Source organism: Acanthochromis polyacanthus, chromosome 2 (genome assembly GCF_021347895.1).
Source record: "Acanthochromis polyacanthus isolate Apoly-LR-REF ecotype Palm Island chromosome 2, KAUST_Apoly_ChrSc, whole genome shotgun sequence".
In the NCBI taxonomy this organism is placed as follows: Eukaryota; Metazoa; Chordata; class Actinopteri; family Pomacentridae; genus Acanthochromis; species Acanthochromis polyacanthus.
In genome coordinates, this window is record NC_067114.1 from 35809078 (window position 1) to 35828675 (window position 19598).

The 19598-nt window shown below is 40.4% G+C and overlaps 1 protein-coding gene across 1 annotated transcript in view; it reads right to left on the reverse strand.

The window, feature by feature from the left end:
- The window catches only part of adamts17 (ADAM metallopeptidase with thrombospondin type 1 motif, 17), a 109260-nt gene that overhangs the window by 66079 nt on the left and 23583 nt on the right, over positions 1 to 19598 (reverse strand). Inside the window, exons 4-6 of the mRNA XM_051960392.1 lie at positions 2403 to 2569; positions 1531 to 1614; positions 919 to 1076 (exon numbers count right to left, since the gene is read on the reverse strand). Of these exons, the coding sequence (XP_051816352.1) occupies positions 919 to 1076; positions 1531 to 1614; positions 2403 to 2569 (409 nt within the window). The remainder of the gene's footprint in view (positions 1 to 918; positions 1077 to 1530; positions 1615 to 2402; positions 2570 to 19598) is intronic.

A 19598-nucleotide genomic window follows, 5' to 3' on the forward strand; every position in this document is an offset into this window, starting at 1 on the left:
GACTAAGTGGGCCAAATTAATAACAACATTAACACTAACATTCAACAACATGTTAGAGCTAATGCATCATTCTAAATTTAAGGTGGCGGAGGAGTGAAATACCAATTCAGCGTATGGAAAGACCAACTGTGGAGACAAAACTTCTTTAAGAGTCTTAAATATTTAAAGCAACAGTTTTTACGAACATGGGCAGTGCTGAGTGTTCTAGTCCTACTGTGACAAGGAGGAAGAGAGCTTCCCATTCACACGTGGGAGTGCTCAGTTAGGTGTGAACAGCTGCATGTTGGCATCTGGAAAACAGACTTCAACAGGTTGTGTGCTTGATAAAATGCTATGCAAAATTCATACATTGTATGAAACGAGATGCTGAAGATCTGCTGTGCCACTGGGGCTGGGGGATTTAGCATCAGTGCTACAGATGCTAGAAGATTTATAAACTCATTCACAAGGCTGGAAGTGTCATTTATCCAAACCTGGTGATCATCTAGTTCAGTGGTTCTCAACCCTGTTCCTCAGGACCCCATGTCCTGCATGTTTTAGATGCTTCCCTGCTCCAACACACCTGACTCAAATGATCAGCTCGTCATCAGGCTTCTGCAGAGGCTTGATGACGAGCTGATCATTTGAATCAGGTGTGTTGGAGCAGGGAAGCATCTAAAACATGCAGGACAGTGGGTCCTGAGGAACAGGGTTGAGAACCACTGATCTAGTTAGTAAGGAGCAGGAGGTCACTAAACAAACTGCTCTCCATCTTGGACAATTCAACCCAGCCCCTCCATGACACAGTGGAGCTCATTCCCCCTCACTGTCATAAAGAATGTTTTAGAAAATCGTTTTTCATTTTTCACATAATTCATTTATTTTTTTTACATTTAATACACTGACCATAATTCATCAGAGTAAGTGCTGGCTGCATACCTGGTGACCAGAACAGCAGTATCCACAGGTGGGATGTCATCCCTTCCACCAGGAACATGGTTGGAACCAAGGTACCGATGCCCCCCAAATTCTTGATACTGCCAAAGACAGAAGCTCTCCAGAGACCTTTCTCCATGATGGCCCACCTTAAGCTTGTCCTGAACAACAGTACAGTAAATCACCATCATTCTCTCCTGACACTCAAACACTTCCTAACACTAAGCTCACTTCATTCATGAACCGAAAATAGATACACAAAAATCATTTATGTAGAAAACATTGTGTAACTGAACTTTTCACAAACGTCAGACAATCAGAGATTTGCAAATGTCTGGGGACCAAGGTAGTTGTGCCAGAAATATGATGCATTGCCTCAGTTACAACTATTCACAAGGACACACAAATAGCTCATTTTGCAAGACATTAAATGCACGCAATGCTAATTTGTAGTGGAAATGTTCATTTTGTAGTCCATAGTGCAGATTATTTTTCAGCAATCTCCTTCCTGAGGTCACACACACACTAGGTGGGGTCAGGAGCTGCTAAGACTTAGATTGTTAAGGTTGACAGAGAGTTTACAGGAGGTCAACGAAGCCGAATATTCACACTTACAGGACGGCTATGAAGCAACACCAGCTTGGTGACTTGAATGTTGATCCTGACTCCCAGACTCTGATGGTGGAACATGTTGTAGACCTGCAAGAAACAAGACAACGCAATTTCAGATAGCACCAGATAGAGAGATGTTTAGGGGTAAAGGGAAGACAAAAGAAAGGAAAGAAGACAGCAGTCAAGTGGATCTCTAGCTTTATGTTTTGTAGTGAGATTTGCTAGAAATGATAAGTCTTTAATTCAGACAGCTAGTTGACACAAATATGTCCCTCTGTTTCAGTAAAGCTGACTTAGTTGCTGGTGCGTTAATGTGCATGAATTAGTCATACTGGTCTTACACTGGAACACATCTGGGATGTACATACAGAGGTCTCTAGGGGTGTCTGTCTGTCTGTCCCTGAAATTTGTGGCGTGCAGCTCATAGCATTGAAAAGTTACAGTGCTACATTAAGCATCAACATCTTTTCCCAAAGTCAATATCCCTCTTAATCTGCATAATCCACAGAACACAAACGCGACAGTTGTTTGGATTCTCTTTGATAAAAGGAAGTTAATGTTACAATACAACCCTGTCCTCCAATGACACTTTATAGACACAAAAACATTTTTTCAGGCTTCCTTTGGTTTCTATGTTGTAGAGTTATGAAGCATCAGCATCAGAGCCTCCACTTTCTGAACTTCCTGTTGTCACCCTACAATGTTTTATTTAAGTTGACTTAAAAGCTGAAATTGTTACAAGACTAATAGAAAGTCACTTATCTCAAAACTGATACTGCTCCAGAAATGCACCAATTTTGTTTAGAAAAAAACTGAATGTTACTACTTCATAAACTCTTTGAAGGTCAGTATGTATTTGTTTCTGGATTTCTTACCATGTTCATGACAGTCAGCAGGAACCTCTGTGCTGCCTCAGCACCGTGGTACTGCACCATGTCTGAGTCTGCCACCACCACCGTCTCAACAGTGTATGTATCATGCAGGCGAATGGCATTTCTCTTCCCACGACCCTCGTCGCCCACTCTTGACCTCTTCTCCCTCCCTACCATAAAGAGACAGCCCGAAAGACAGAAAGCTCATGGTTAAAAAGGTGGTTAAACAGTGTCTACATAAAAGGTGGTATTTGTGAACAACTATTTTCAGTCATATATTTAACTAAAGTATCAATAGCTGCAGTCTTCTTCCATGAAAAAAGGAAGTGGAAATGTGACTGTAGGCTTCTGATACTACCAAACATATTTTGCTGGAGCAATTTTGCTTTTTGTAGGCATTTTTCATAAATGTCCAGTCTCTGGCTTCAGCTACATGAAATTTAAGATGACTCTTCCCTAAAATAATAAAATCTAAAAAAAAAACATCAATTGCAAGATGTCTTAGGCAAATCCTTTCCATTTCAAATCCCCAACATTTTTGACGGGAATCAAATCTGGTCTGGTCTTTGACGGAACATGCTGTGGTGACAAGTCCTGAACAATTTGATGTTTGAAATGTACGCCATTTATTGGTGACTTTTCTTACAGTGAAAAAATGTATATTAAATAATTTACAATTATTTTAAGTATCTTGCTAGACATAAACACACTACTAAGAAAAGAAAGGCTAAAAAGTAGAAGTGCAGGAACTCCTACCTGTGTTGAAAGTGTACAAAGTGAGGAGTCAACAAAAAATTAGTGAGCCAATACTGAGAACCAATCTGTCTACGCTTCATTTTCCTTTCAAGTGGAGAATGGCAGCTGGCACTTGTGAGCACAGCAAAGGATGTGGGAAAAATGCTAACCTGCAACACATTGTTATTCTATATTGTGTGACCTTTTAAAAATATAAACCAGAAGACATAGAGATGTGTTTGAAAGCAAATCATCTGTAGGTGAATCAGTTCTGATAAGGCTTGAAGATCTAGAACAGTTTCTGAGCATGATTTCAGAAAATTGTTTGTTTCCTTCTCTCCTGATATGGGTCTTTGGCTCTCTCTATAGTTTCACATCAAACAAACCAGCCTGCAGGGGAATCCTGCCACCTGTTCCCCTCGAACACATTCCTGATAATTTCAAATTGCTTCTACTCTGTAGGAACTGGAAGCAAAATTCAAAGTTGGTCAAAACCATTCAATAATGTTCTGTCTGGACTGAAAAGTGTTATGGAAGCACTGCAGGACCTTGTTCTGGGTTAGACTCCAACAGGTAAAAAAGCAAACAAACAAAAAAAAAATAGCCATGACAGTCAGGCAATTATATTCGGCCAGTGGTAATCAGAAACAGGTGGGAAGCTAGCGGTAATATACAACGCTGCCACTGTGACATTTGTGCTGTGTGTGAGGTAGGAATGAAACCTAAGAACATTCTGAGCACCAAGCAAATTTTGCCTGTTGTGCCAAAAATAGAAAGAGTCAAGTACTGAAAATTCTCGTTCAACTGCTTTAAATTACCCCCCACAAAAGCTCCAGCAGCTCCAGCCAATGGAATGAGAAAGAGAGAGGAAAAGCCACCTAAAGTGAGTAAACGATGCAGTATGCTTTAAAGATAGTGTTTGACTTGACTTCCAACAGGGTGTGAAATTTTTGTCTTGGCACTGCTTGGGGGAAATTTTCTGAAGCAACATTTTTACGTTCATCAAACAGGAAACAACTGATTCAAGCAGTGATTGGTTAAATGTGAAAAGCAGGAATGGTTTGACTTTCTACCAAGCCCTTTTTAAATTGTTGAACTGTTCTGGTCAAAATTCGGTCCAGTTTAAAAGTAATTCCTGGCGATACTGAGATGACCAAGTGCAGTGCCTATCACTGTGATTGCAGTCGTTTGCCTTCAAGTGTGGCCAATCAAAAGAGTCAACACTTTTGGCTTTAGATATGGCTGAATGACAATTTATCACTTGACTGCCTTGGAAACTGTGACTGCTCACAATAGTGAAAATGCATCTTATAAGAACTTTGGCTGATTTATGAAATAAAATAAGTCTATTACAGTTACTGAGTAATCTTAAAAATCAATCAATCAATCAATGCTTGACTAGGCAGAGTGAACCCCTGAAATACTTGGCTTGGAATGAATTAAGATTCTCTCATGCATCTACCTACTTCATCAACATGACTACTGCTAATATTAGGTCAGTTTGTTAAAAACGGTTAACGAGACAGGAAATGGTCTCAACAATCCACAATGTATTTACCAAGATGGAGGCTCCAGCATCAGCGTGGACCTACTAATTTTAAAAATTTAGCAGTCACTTTTGCCAGTCAAATTTTTCCTTTGCATTATTTGGCCCAGCTGGTGTCTGTTTAGCTTGTTTCCTGGTGTACAAATGTGACTGATAGATGTTTCCTCCCAGCGAAGCTGTCATAGGCCTGTAACAGTATGGCACACGAGTGAAGACATCCTGTAAGATTGCATTCTGGACTTAATCAATACAAAGTTTGTAAACTGCAAATATAACAAACTGGAAAAAACGCGCAAACAACCCTCTATTAGTGGAATTCTTCAATTTTGTACATCTTATTGGTAGTTTGTTTTGTCTAGACTGTGCAATATTTTTTTTCTTTTACATTCCAATTTTTTTTAAGATTTTCACTTTTGGCTTTTGGATCACTTATCTTTATATAGATACACTACCAGTCAAAAGTTTGCTAAAAATAGTGAAACCAAAATGTGTTCTAAATTTTTGACTCATAAAAGTAGGCACCTTTGGCAGATATAGCAGCTAAACACACTGGCTGTAGTTCTGGCATAGCTTGGACTTATGTAGTGGGTCATTATCTTGCTGTAGGATGAATTCCTGACCAACTAGGAACATATCAGAGGGCACTGCATGGGGCTGCAGAATGCTGTGGTAGCCATTTTGGTTCAAGGTACCTCTCAGTCTATGCAAGTCATCAACCTTGGATTCAGCAAAACAGCCCCAGACCATCATGCTTCATCCTACATTTCTGACAGTTGATGTCACAAACTGAGGAACCATCCTTTCACCTACTCGACAGCCTACAAAAATCTTGCGGGATGAACAAGACATTTCAAATTTCATTCATCATCCATCGATCAAAGTTTATTTATATAGCCCTGTACAACAGCCCAAAGGGTGGCCAAAGTGCTTCACAGAAAAGACAAGAAAATAACTTAAAAACACTAAAACAGGACAAACAATCACACTCGCACTCATACGTACGGGAAAATGTAGAATAATCAATTAACTTCAGCATATTTTTGGCCTGTGGGAGGAAACCAGAGTGCCTGGAGGAAACCCACACATGCACAGGGAGAACATGCAAACTCGATGCAGAAAGACCCCGGGAAAGCCGGGACATGAACCAGGGATCTTCTAGCTGCAAGGCGTGAAGTGCTCACCACCAAGTCACTGTGCAGCCCATAAAATATACAATAAAACAATAAAATAAACAGCAATAACAGGGCTCCAGACTAACTTTTTTTCCGAGGAACACAGTGGCCCCTAACTTAAAATTTTAGGAGTGCAAGCAGAAAATTTAGGAGCGCACACCAAAATAGACTTGCAAAGTAAATATTCACATTTCCTCTCATTTTCACTGTATTACTGATAAATAATTGCACAATAAATGCAGAAACTATGTTTTCAATTCACATTTTATTGTGCAGCACTGGACAAAACATAACAAGAAAAGCACTCAGTGAGCGCAGTACTCCACCAAGGCTGCTCAGTTGATGTATAATTTCCGACAGATGAAATCTGTAATAAAAATGACCTTGTACTGAGTACAGGCATGTTATGCATGTGCATGTTATGTATTTATACCGAATCACGTGTAAATTACTCTTTTAAAGGTCTCTTGATCAGTTCATCAATTCTGGCAAGCCTTTGTTTTACTAGTGTTAAAATAACCGTTCCCTTCAGGCTTCAGGAAGTGATTCTCTAAGAAGAGGTTTCTTGACATGACGAAGTCGCTGCAGAAAAGTCCGAAGTCATGTAAAGGTGAAACGGTTCCACTGTTGCCTTCCAGCAAAGGATGTGTCTAAACTTATAAGCAGCTAGAATGGAGACAAGAAAGGAGTGAAGGACAGAAAGGTGAATTTGTGTTAAAAATATGGCTGAACGTGAATAAAGGCTTTGTGAAACTTCAGGAGCTTCACCGTCATTTGCCCCCTGCTCTCACACACATTGGCCCGCCTTCTTCTTCTTTAGTGTTTGTCTCCTTGCTTCTTCTTTTGGAGTTAATGTCAGTTGGTAAACCAGCTCATTTGGGCATTACTGTGTACTGGGCTGAAGTGTGGAGCAGAAGTTTGTAAGCCACAAGAAATATTCAATAGTAATTAAAAATTTAAAAAAAAAAAAAAAAAAAAAAAAAATCGGCAAATCTACTGGTCACACATGCGTGAGTAGATGAAAAATTTACTCGCACTCGCTCAAATTTTGGTCGCAAAATGCAACCATTTAGTCGCAGTCTGGAGCCCTGAATAAAACAGCACTAAAATAAAAGATCTAAAAGAAATATAAGTAATAAAATGTCACCATGCCACTAGGTATGAAAAGCCATTTTAAACAGGAACGTTTTGAGTTAGGATTTAAAAAGACCCAGGTCAGTGATGGTGCACATGTTGGGGGGGAGGGGGGAGCTTAATCCAGACCCTGGGTGCAGCTACAGAGAACGCTCGGTCACCCCAATGTTTGTATTTAGATCTGGGGACTTCAAGCAGCTGCTGATTCGAAGACCTTAGAGTTCTTTTTCGGTCCCATAAAATCAAAAGCTCTGAGAAGTAAAGGGGAGAAAGACCGTGAAGAGTGTTAAAAACAAACAAAAGTTTAAAAAGAATTCTTGACTGGACTGGAAGCCAGTGGAGAGTGTACAGGACTAGGGTGATGTGCTTACACCTAGAAGTGTTTGTTAAAACTCATGCTGCAGCATTTTGCACAAGTTGGAGGCGCTGGATAGATGACTGGGAGATGCCACTGTAATGTGCATTGCAGTAGTCCAGTCTTGAACTGATAAAAGCATGAATAGCTTTTTCAAGGTTGGCGCATTTTAAGAAAGGCTTGACTTTGGCTAAAAGGCACAACTGAAAGAAACTTGCAGTTCCAATTTGTGTCAGTTTGTTTGTTAAATTTCAAGTCTTTGTCAAATGTCACCCAAAGATTTTTGCCCACAGGTCTCAAAGTCACTGAATCGAAACTTGATAGATCAGTATCCCCAAACACAAGGCATTCAGTCTTGTCCTCATTCAAAAAGTAAAAAGTTGGATGACAGCCACTTTTTAATGTCAATAATACAGCTAGTTATGCTACTTAGGGCCTCACTTTTTGTTGGTTGCACTGGTAGATAAATCTGAATGTCATCCACATAACAGTGGAAAGACAGATTGTTTTGATATAATTGACCCAAGTGGCAGCATATAAAGGAAGAACAGAGTAGGGCCAGAAATTGAGCCTTTTGGCACCCCACATGAGAAAGGTGCATGAGGGGAGGACAGGTCGCCAATCATTACTGAAAAACTCTGATCAGTAAGATAAGAAGTGAACCACCGAAGAGTGGTGCCACTAATGCCAACAAACTGGCTCAGACGAGACAAGAGGACTGTATGGTCCACTGTGCCGAAAGCCGCTGTGAGGTCCAGCAGCACTAGAATCACAGGACACTTGGCATCAACGGACAATGCAATTTTATTGTGGACCTTCAACAGGGCAGACTCAGTACTGTGACAAGATCTGAACCCAGATTGAAATTTTTCAAAAATGCCGTTCAAGGAAAGACTGGAACTGTATAAAAACAACTTTTTCTAAAACCTTGGACAAAAAAAATAAATGTGAAACAGGTCGAAAATTTGACAAAACTGAAGGGCCAAGCTAAGGTTTTTTTTAATCAAAGCTCGAACCACAGCATGTTTTAAGGCAGTTGGTACAAGTTCAGAGCTGCGACAACAGTAAATAAAGACCAACAGACTATGACTGACAATATTAAAAACCTCAACCAACAGTTTGGTAGGAAGAATGTCCAAGGGGCAGCTCATAGGTTTCATCTGTGGCACAACTTTAGTGAGAGTTGGCTGTGTAACCTGTTCCAAGTGATCAAACACAGCAGAAAGTACCGGAGCAACAGGCAAGCCAACATCCAAATACCCTGAGATGAGCTGCCTGATAGTTGCAATTCTATCGGTGAAAAGGCGAAGGAAATTATGGCAGGTCTTGACTGAAGCAGCAGCTAGAACAGAGGTGGATGGGTTAACAACAGAGTTGATTGCATTTAATAGAATTCTGGGGTGGTGACTATTGCTGGAGATGATGTTGGATTTCTCAAATCTGGACTCATTAGACCAAGACACAGATTTCCATTTATCTAATGTCCATTCCTTATGTTTCCTGGCCCAAACAAATCTCTTCTGCTTGTTGTTTTCCCTTTGAAGTGGTTTCTTAGCAGCAATTTGATCATAAAGGCCTGATCCGCTAGCCTAGCCGCGCTAGACAACCCACGGCAATGAATTTAATTCTCTGCCAGGGTCGGTCTAGTTACCCTCGGTAAGCCTTGAGGTTGGATGCTCCTAAAATTGGCCGACGAATCACCATGAAGTGTAGAGTCAGAAGGCGGGCGTAACTAAGTGACGACAGAGGCGCGACGATTCTGACAGAAACAACCGGAAACAACCATAGAAACAAGGATAGACAAGAAGATGGCTACGCACAATAAACAGTTATCTTTCAACTCGGCTTTGGCCACAGCCCTTAAAGATTTGAAGCTAAAATTCAACTTGAAAGATAAACAAAGGACGGCACTGAAGTGTTCCATTGAGAAGAAAGATGTTTCACCGAACTCCCGCATCCTCTAAATTCCGGCGCTCTAGGAACTACGTCAGCCTATTCGTTGTGCTTGATTGGTTGTATACCTACCCAATTGCTGCACAGTTATTTGAAAGACAACCTTTTAGCCCGCCTCCCTCCCTGTCGAGAGTTCCTAGACCCTTGCGTCTTCAGACCTGGGTCTAGCACAGCTAGGCTACTGATTCGCAGTTGATGCAGAGATGTGTCTGCTACTAGAACTCTGTGTGGCATTTATCTGGGCTCTAATCTAAGGTGCTGTTAACTTGCCATTTCTGAGGCCAGTGACTCAGATGAACTTATCCTCAGCAGCAGATGCGACTCTTCCTTTCCTGGGGTGGTCCTCATGTGAGCCAGTTTCGTTGAAGCCCTTGATTGTTTTTGCGACTGCACTTGGGGATACAGTCAAAGTTTTTGCAATTTTCCAGACTGAGTGAGTTCCAGTTCTTAAAGTAATGACTGTCATTTCTCTTTACTTAGATAATTGGTTCCTGCCATAATATGGATTTTAACAATGGTCGAATAGGGCTGTCAACTGTGTACCAACCTGACTTCTGCACAACAACTGATGACCCTAACCCAATTAAGAAGGCAAAAAATTACACAAACTAGATATGCACTCGGAGAGTGCAGACCTCCGCCAGGCCATCGGTCAATTGTACAGATGACCAATCGGAGTTTGTCTGTCTGTCTGTCTGTTTGTCTGTTAACAGCATAACCCAAAACGTAATGGACGGATTTAATTTAGTTTTAACAGTTTGTGCACAAAGCATAACATGCATGTACAGTGTAACAGCACAGTGTTTTGACGCACGCACATAACGGTAGTATTGCGTGCACGTGTGACGGTACCGTACGCGTCGCCGCCGCTTCATTTCGTCGGTCCCGACTCGCTCGGGCAGGCCGAACCGGCCGCGCGGAATTCGGCCGTCGCCCGGGATCTTTGTGCACAAAGCATAACATTCATGTACAGTGTAACAGCACAGTGTTTTGACGGCGGCGCCGCCGCACGCACGTAACGGTAGCGTTGCGTGCACACGTGACGGTACCGTACGCGTCGCCGCCGCTTCGTTCCGTCGGTCCCGACTCGCTCGGGCAGGCAAAACCGGCCGTGCGGAATTCGGCCGTCGCCTGGGATCGATCCGGCGACCTCTGTCTGTACAACTGAGAGTCCCTCACAATTGTCCTTCGACCTTCAAAAAAAATCCTGGATCCAGACGGTGATCCGGATTACCTCCAAAATCTAATCGATTGTTACTTTTGCTCTTCCGGACATCCTGTCAAAATTTGGTGAAAATCCATCCATGGCTTTTTGAGTTATGCTGTTAACAAACAAACAAACAAACAAACAAACAAACAAACACAAACACACACACACACACACACACACACACACACACACACACACACACACTCTCCGGTGATTACATAACCTCCTGGCGGAGGTAATTATCCTTGACAAGGCACATCTGTGAATTTCAGGTGACTACCTTGAGTGAATGCCAAGAATGTGCAAATCAGTAAGCAAAGCAAAGGGCGGATATTTTCAAGAATCTAAAATGTAAAAGATGTTTTTATTTATTTCAGACTTTTTTGTTTGCTACATAATTCCATATGTGTTCATTCAAAGTTTTGATGCCTTTAGTAAGAATCTACAATTTAAATAATCATCAAAATTAATAAAAACCTTCAAATGAGAAGCTGTGTTCAAACTGGTAGTGTATGTGTTTTCCAGCCTCGAAAAATCTCTTTTCTTCCTCCAGGAATCCACTTGCTACAGTGCACATTGCTAACACCTGGTCGAGCAAAGGCCAATCATGTGTAGGCATTCATGAGAGCACAACTCTGCACCAGGAAAGTGGACCTTAGGTAGAAGTATGATTACCAGTCAAGACAAACAAAAAACAAAACAACAAAACTTGAAAATATACTAAATGAAGCAAAGGAATCGTTCAACTAGAGGACAATAAATATAGTTAATAAAGACATGTCATCAAACCTAATATTCCTTTAATAATACAGCTTATCACCTGACTAGTGAGGCAGTGAGTGAGACACTCTCACAGGGATGTTTGAGTCACATTGTGGCAAATAACAGTGCTTTGAACTGTGAAACCAGCACCACAGGGAAACAATGACTTTGCCTGCTCAGCACTTTGAAGGAAACATTGCCTCATACAGTGACTGGATTACTGCTGCTTCTGCTCAGGCCTGAACTAATTATCACTGTTTAGAGATTCTCAGATGGTATTCACTAATCAAACCTCCACTAATTTAAAAAAAAACAAAAGCTCCAAAAAATGTGATTTTCAACCCAAAGACAGCATATACATGCAAATGGTAAATTCCAATTCGATCAATCAGCAATGGCAATTTTTTTCTTGGATTTTCTTCCTCTTAATTTAATGATTTGTGTTGTTTCAACTGAACTTTGAGTTTTTATGAGTTTGTATTTAAACTAAGATTAGTCAGCAGAAATGTGAATTTCAAGATACCAAATAAAACCAGTGAAAAACAGTGTAGAATTATGTTTGGTTATGTCTAAAAGTCAAACTGTAAATATTAATATTAATTTATGTCTTTTTCTAGCCACAAGATGAAGGGCATAAAAAAAGTATATCAGGGTAAATGGGTAACGCAATGATTGCAAACAAAGACAAGCAGTGGACAAATGTTTTGACAGCAATATCATGCTGCGGATCAGTTTGGCTAAGGAAAGGAGGCATACAAGGGAAGTGTGGTAAGAGAATGCATTTATCTGTGATTTGAGGGAACCCACTTTCTAAATATTAAGAAATAGGGCTGGACCCGAATATCCGAATATTCAGTCGTCACGGTGGTATCTGAATATTTATTGAGATCCAAATATTCGCTTTGTCCCCCTCGGACAATGTCGTGCGATTATTATTTGACTCGTTCATTCATTCAATCATCTGTTCATCCGTCAGATGTGTTCGTCCGTCCGTACATAGAAGATATCTGTAGGAGGGGGCAATACTTTCTAACAGCCCTGCATGTGCAACTACTGCAATTCCATTCGGAAGGAAAACATACCCAATGTTTCAGTGTGGGAAATGAAATGGTATGTATTGATAAACATTTCCTTGATAGATATAAGAAAATGCTCTTGGTTAACTTAGATGCAATTTCAGCTGCAAGATTGATGGCTTAAAACAAACACCAAGTGTGCTCTGTTCTTGCTTCATTTTCTCTGTTCTTTGGTTGCACGATCACAGCATGCTACAATAACAAGCTGAGCAAGAAAATGAGTGCAGATGGAGAGAAGTCAGCTGCCAAGTCTGTTTACACTGCTGGTACTGCACTTAATAGAACACGTTAGAATACAGATTATGCAATCATTAATGTTTATAATTCTCATTGCTCTCCATTCAAACAACTTGCTGACTGAAGTAGGTGGCATATCAGTGGTCTATTTCATGTGGAAGAAGAATCACATAACGTGGTAAACACCCCTTTTTATGTGAACGCATACGCAACCCAGTTTGGAAAAACATCAAAAAGTAGCAATAAAAGTACTGTTAAAGTCCCAGATTAATAACCAGCATTATTAAGAGTAGCAGTGATGTAAAAATCTGAATGATACTCCGATCTTCTGCCAATCTCTCACCATTTTTATTCGAACACCTGATCTTCACAATATGCATAAAACCCAAGGAGAAAGATGCCATAAACAGGTAGAGGAAGTAGTAAAACAATTAAGCAGTGCAACACATTCACAATGACTTTACTTATGAATTCTTCACACTTCTGAACCTTTTCTGTTATAAGCCTTGAACTTCTTACTGAGTCTTATCCTATCGTTTGGACTGAACAATCCAACACCAACTACTTCCTGCAAAGTCTACATGCTATTATTAACTTTGACTGCATCTGGAAACTACTTAGATATCTACTGATCTTTCTAACGTCCAGACCAGGATAAGCTTGCCTTTTCAAATCAAAACCATAACACTTTATATTTTCTGTAGTTACATGCACAGTGTACTCAAAATCATTAGCTCTCAAGTTGAAAGTCTAAAATAAAATTACATCATCCTCATTTCTATTAAAAATCATGATGACCTGTCCACAGAGATATTATACTACCAGTCAGAAGTTTGGACACACCCTCTCATTTAACGATTTACATTGTAGATTCTCACTGAAGGCTTTAAAACTATTAATGAACTCATATCGAATTATTCAGTACACAAAAAAGTGTGAAATAAGTCAAGACATGTTTTAGATTTTAGATTCATACATCTCTACATCAACTGCGAATCAGGCCTTTATGGTCAAATAGTTGCTAAGAAACCACTACTAAGGAAAAGCAACAAGCAGAAGTGAATTGTTTGGGCCAAGAAACAAGGAATGGACATTAGACCAGTGGAAATCTGTGCTTTGGTCTGATGAGTCCAAATTTCAGGACTTTGGCTCCACCCGCCATATCTTTGTGTGATGCAGAAATGGTGAACGGATGGCCCAAAAATGGTTCCATAGCCTCCTTAATCCAGTGTGAGTTTGTTGTCTTCTGTTCCAATGATTCTTGCCCCGTCCCAGTCCAAAACATAGCAATCATGTTATGAACTGGGATGGAGCAAGAAACATTGGAACGGGATGAGACAGGACGAGATCAGGTGGTGTGCAAAGAAGGCCATGAACAGGGATGAGGGGGGCTTCATGCTCTCCCACACCTGGGACAGCCTACTCCAGAAGAAATAGGACGGTGGGGTTGCAGCATGCCTGGTGGGGCGGTTGGGTCTGTTGGGGTCACCAAGACATGAGCCATTACGGCGTAGGCGTGGTTGGCCCAACGAATCTGGTGGCTCTACTGGGTGGCTCTGCTGTGCATGGTGGCTGTCAAAATCTGCCCGCTGACATGTTGAGAGCTCTTGCTGAAACTGACAAGCTAATCAACATCTATGTATTCACTTTATATCTGAACAAAATAACTCAAAACTACTGGTGAACATTTGGTCTTTACATGCATGGTTCCCACCGTGAACCATGAAGGAGGTCTGATGGCGTGGGGGTGCTTTGCTGGTGACACTGTTGGCGATTTGTTCAAAATTGAAGACACACTGAACCAGCATGGTTACCACAGCATCCTGCAGCGATATGCTATCCCACCTGGTTTGCGTTTAGTTGGACCATCATTCATTTTTCAACAGGACAATGACACAAACACGCCTCAAGGCTGTGTAAGCATGATCTGATCAAGAAGAAGAGTGATGAGTGCTGTGTCTGATGACCTAGCTTCCACAGTCTCCTGACCTAAATCCAGTTGAGATGGTTTGGGGTTCACCGCTGAGTGAAGGTAAAAGGACCAAAAAGAGCTCGGCATCTTTGGGAACTCCTTCAAGACTGTTGGAAAATCATTTCAGATGACAACCTTTTGAAGCTCATTGAGAGAATGTCAAGAGTGTAAAAAGCAGTATTCCAAGCAAAGGGTGACTATTTTGAAGAATCTAAAATATGTTTTGACTTATTTCACACTTTGTTTGCTACATAATTCCATGTGTGTTCATTCAAAGTTTTGATGCCTTTAGTAAGAATCTACAATGTAAATCATGAAAATAAAGAAAAAACATTAAATGAGAAGGTTTGTCTAAACTGTTGACTAGTAGTGCATCTGTTTTGCAGCCTAGAAAAAAAAATCTTTTTTATGGACAACATAAGTGGTCTGTGCATCAGCAGATCATTTGTAATGAACAGTGGTACATTAGAAATTGTAACCTTTTTGCGAGGTTAACTAACACTAACACTGTTCATTGGGGAGACCACACTTCCTCACATTGAATATAACTAACAGATCCAATTTAATGCTGTTCTGACCTGTTAGCCTTCCAAACTAGAGAAAAGTATCATGCGTAGAGCTGGTTGCAGACAACAGCAGACACAGTAAAGAAACAGCACAATCACTAGTGACCTAAGCTCCCATCACACTCGTCACTGCCAACTGCAGAGAGAAAGACATGCTGTGCATTCCTCTGGACCTGAAGCTGATTGTTAATGGATATAAAGTCTGCTTCAGTTTGCATCTCTCTCCAGAGGCAAAGTGGTTTTGGGAAGGAAATGGAGGCCTTGCTAAAAAGGAAGAGAAGAGGGGACTGGTTGAGTCCAGGCAGACATGAATGTAAAGGAAACGATTTGTAATCTGACAATCTGCCCTGTTATCCATCTCACCTTGGAGCTTTGGGTGGATACAGTATATGCATACAAACACTCAGTACAAGCATGAAATTACCTCAAAATCTCTCGAGCTGGATGACCTTACCCTCCCCACATTCTGTTACCACTACTCTCAAAGGTGATTCTGGGAGCCACCCAACCATGACAATAGGAATTTCAAATATCCATGATGAAGTTCAGAAGCAGAATACAGAAGTAATTCAAATTCACTTTATGAATTAAAAATGATGACAGTGATTATGGAAGGTTGTATAAATCATTTGACATCGGAAGATATCTTATCATGAAGCAGAATGGGTGTGTGAAAGGGAGCGCATAATGTAAGCGTTTCATGAACATGTACAAAACCTTGCTCAGTCACTGACAGGTTAAACAAGCAAACAGGGAAGTTGCAGCTCGAGACACAATTCTGCTGTTTTTTTCCTTCTTTCCCTCTAAAGAGGAGGTCTCAATTATTGTGTATGCCCTAGTTATGAACATATGGAAAGAATTTATACACTTCGTCCAAAGTGCTGGTGGTCTTTAGCTCGGGTGATGTTATGTAACTTTGGAGGTGCAGCTCAGTTGTCAAGGTCAAGCTGCTCTGGATAATGACTGTACAGAGGAAATGTGGATAAAGCTACAAGGAGTTTTAATTGTCTGAGGACGAACAGAATAACACCAGCACAGTCATTGTCTGAGCAGCTTGTGCCTGCTTACGAAAGAGTATGATAATAATTTGCCAAGTCTCCACCAACTAAGATGCCTTTTACAAGAATAGCCAACTCCTCACCCACAGTTACACCCAATTTCTGCTTGAGCAGTATTTTTTTTCTTTATAATGTCAAAGAAGCAGACTGCATGCTACGATTATGTTTTTGTTCAGTTTGTATAACTTTGGCACAGTGATTCGAATGGTTAGGAAAATACTCACATCTTTTTATGTAAACGAACAGAGTGGCTAGTCTGAGTTTGATAGCATTTATAGCAAGAGCCTCAGCAGGTTCCAACAAGAACTCTGCAGAAAGGAGATACACATTAAATAGAGAAACATCTGCATTCCACACAGCCTCTCTTACAGCAGACTGGAGCAGAATAAACATCAAAGAATGGCAGATAGCAGTAAATGCTGCTCTGAAACCTATGATTTATTAGCACTGCTTTCCTGAGATGTTCAACACACCCATTTTAGCTGTGAGCGTGGAAAGGCAGACAGTAGTTCATTCACACAGCTCACAGCAAGCACATTACTGCAGAGGGATTTGGAAGATGTTTTAGGGTTTTTGAGGTGAGAGTAGGGAACATTCCTTGGATTCTGAAAAGTCAAACCAATCCCATCCACTGAAATTTGACCCATATGTATGAAGCTTTCTCTCTGCCAAAATACTTAAGCATACAAACTGTACTTGTAGCTGCAAAGTGTTATTTGTAAAAGTATCTGAGCCATTTTCAGAATTTTAACATACATGAAAAACATGTCTTGCTTTATGATTCAGATAAATAGGGTGCCAACACAAAAAGCAAAAGCATGCCTGTTCCCAGGTTCTATATGAGCAATTTTGCAGACTGACCAGTGGAAAGTGCTTCAATTGAAGATTCTTACAAAGCACAGCAAAAGGGGAGCTGAACAACAGTGAAACTCTGCATCAGTGTAAGACTATTACACACATTATACATGAGGTAGCCATGATGTAGAATTCATCAGTAGGATAACTCCTGCTCATGACAATTTGGGTCCATTTTCCAATGACTACGTTTATATGCAGACAATAACCCTTTCATAACTGGACTATTAACAATAACCCGGTTGCGTACGGCCATGTAAACACCCGCAAAAACCTGAATATGCTCATATTCCGGTTTTTAAAAACCCGAATAAGACCCCTGGGTTACTCCTTTTCTAACCCGAATATCTCGTAATATAAACGTGCATCGGAATATCCCCATAGAAAGAAACATTAATTCTCAAGCGACCAAGCTATTTTAGCGACTAAAATGACTGACAGGGGTCATTTATGACCCCACTATATTTTACACAGGTCTACTTTGCCTCTTTTTGTGCTTTCTTACCTATTCCACTCCACTGCATTTTAAGACGGATATTCTAAAATAACCTTCTTTTAATATTCATGGATTTTAATCAATTTTGACTCAGAGCTAAAGTAAAACCATATGAACAATATGATGCATTGTAAGAATGCAATAACATTTATTTAGACACGCTTTGTCTGCCACTTTTATAACTCTATTCCTTTTGTTTCCTCAATAGTAAATCAAAAGTACATAAAAACAAAATCTACACAAACATCTTGTCTGTATGTGTGCAATGTAACATGCAGAGAAGTATTTAGATTAGGGGCGGCTGTGGCTCAGGTGGCAGAGCCGTTCGTCCAATGCAAGACACTTTACCCACCTTACCTCCAGTGCTGCCACTTACACTGGTGTATGAATGTGTATGCTGTGTAATGTTGGTGGTGGTCAGAGGGGTTGTAGGAGTGGATTGGCAGCCAGTCAGTCTGCCCCAGGGCAGCTGTGACTAAAAATGTAGGTCTGCCAACTATAGTGCACTGCAAAACACTGAAATATAGCAATTAGAGGTAAAAATAAATAAATAAAACCAAGGCCTACAATAGTGAAAAACCTATACATCTTTCTGGGGTCATAAGTGACCCCAGACAAGTTTCCATTATCCTTGTCACACCAGTTGGCCGATCTCTACAAAAAACTGAGCAACTGTAGGACAAGCAGATTGACAAATTCATGGTAGGAAACATTTTTCAGATACAAGATATAAAAACAGCAAATATAATTATATGGTTGGGGTCATAAATGACCCCACTCGGTCGCTTGAGCCTTAATTTGCGTTCTGCGCATGTTTCATCCGAAAAGGAGGTCTTGAGTACGGCAACTGCTTGTATGCCGCGTCTGGCACGCGACCCACCGGAAATACACAAGGAGAGGTAAACAGACATGGTGAAACCCACACGTGGCAGCACAGCGCCACACTTTTGGAGCGAGGAGGAAACGGACTACTTTATTTATTTATTTATTGTCTTTGGGTACAGGAAGAAGAAACGGAAATGACGCAATTTGCGTCATGACATCTGTGCGTCCCGGTTTGGATGGAAATATCCCAACTGATTACGCTGATCATGTAAACAGGAGTAACTCTGTTTAGGCATGTAAACGGGTTATTCTAAATGTTTCAGAAACCGGAATATTGACCTTAACCCGAATATTAATGACATATAAACGTAGTCAATGTTGTATTAAAGGCTTTGATTAGTTTTTGCTTTGTTTTTTTTTTTTACAATTTAATAAGCAGTTACTAAGATCTGAACAATAGAATATGTGACAAAATATAAACAATCTATTGGACAGACTGGAAACAAACAAACAGTTTATCCTAACAATACACAAATTCATGTAGAGGTCAAACTGATCGCAAATCCACTTGAAACATGACTAATATGCCCTCACTGCAATTACAGTATATTAAAGTAGTACAAGGGTATTTTAATTGTGACGGATGTTCACAACAGGTAATTTGTTGTTTACTTTTTCCTTTTCTCTTCAGACATTTATTATGTCACCAAGTAATCAGACCCTCTGAACTCCAAAATCTGCTAGTCAAAAAAAGAGACAAATACACTGCGTAATTTATCATAAAGCAGAGGAAAAACTCAAACAATTGGCAGATTATCAACTTTCCAACAGTCATTTGTGACATACTGCTGCATAACAAAACTGAACACAATCTAAGCTTGAAATGGTGATCTCTTTAACATGACTATTTATTTAAAATTCACCAGTCTTGCTTAGCCAGCCCCTTCTGTAGTACACAATAGTCACTTCACTACTGACAAAAAACAACCATGTTTTATTTTGCTTCTTTCATAGACTTATCATAGATCTTCTGGAAATATGACTAAATCAGCTGGTTCAAAAAATGTATATACAGTGGGGCACCCCAGAAGCTGAAATGGAATGGCTTGCTGCATGTAATCCCCCACTCTTCTCCCTACCTTTCTAGTCTCTCCCTGACTGCACCTATATAAAGGGCAAAAATGCCCAAAAATGTAAAAATTGTAAACACTACACATACAGAAATGCAAACATTCGGTTAAATGTTC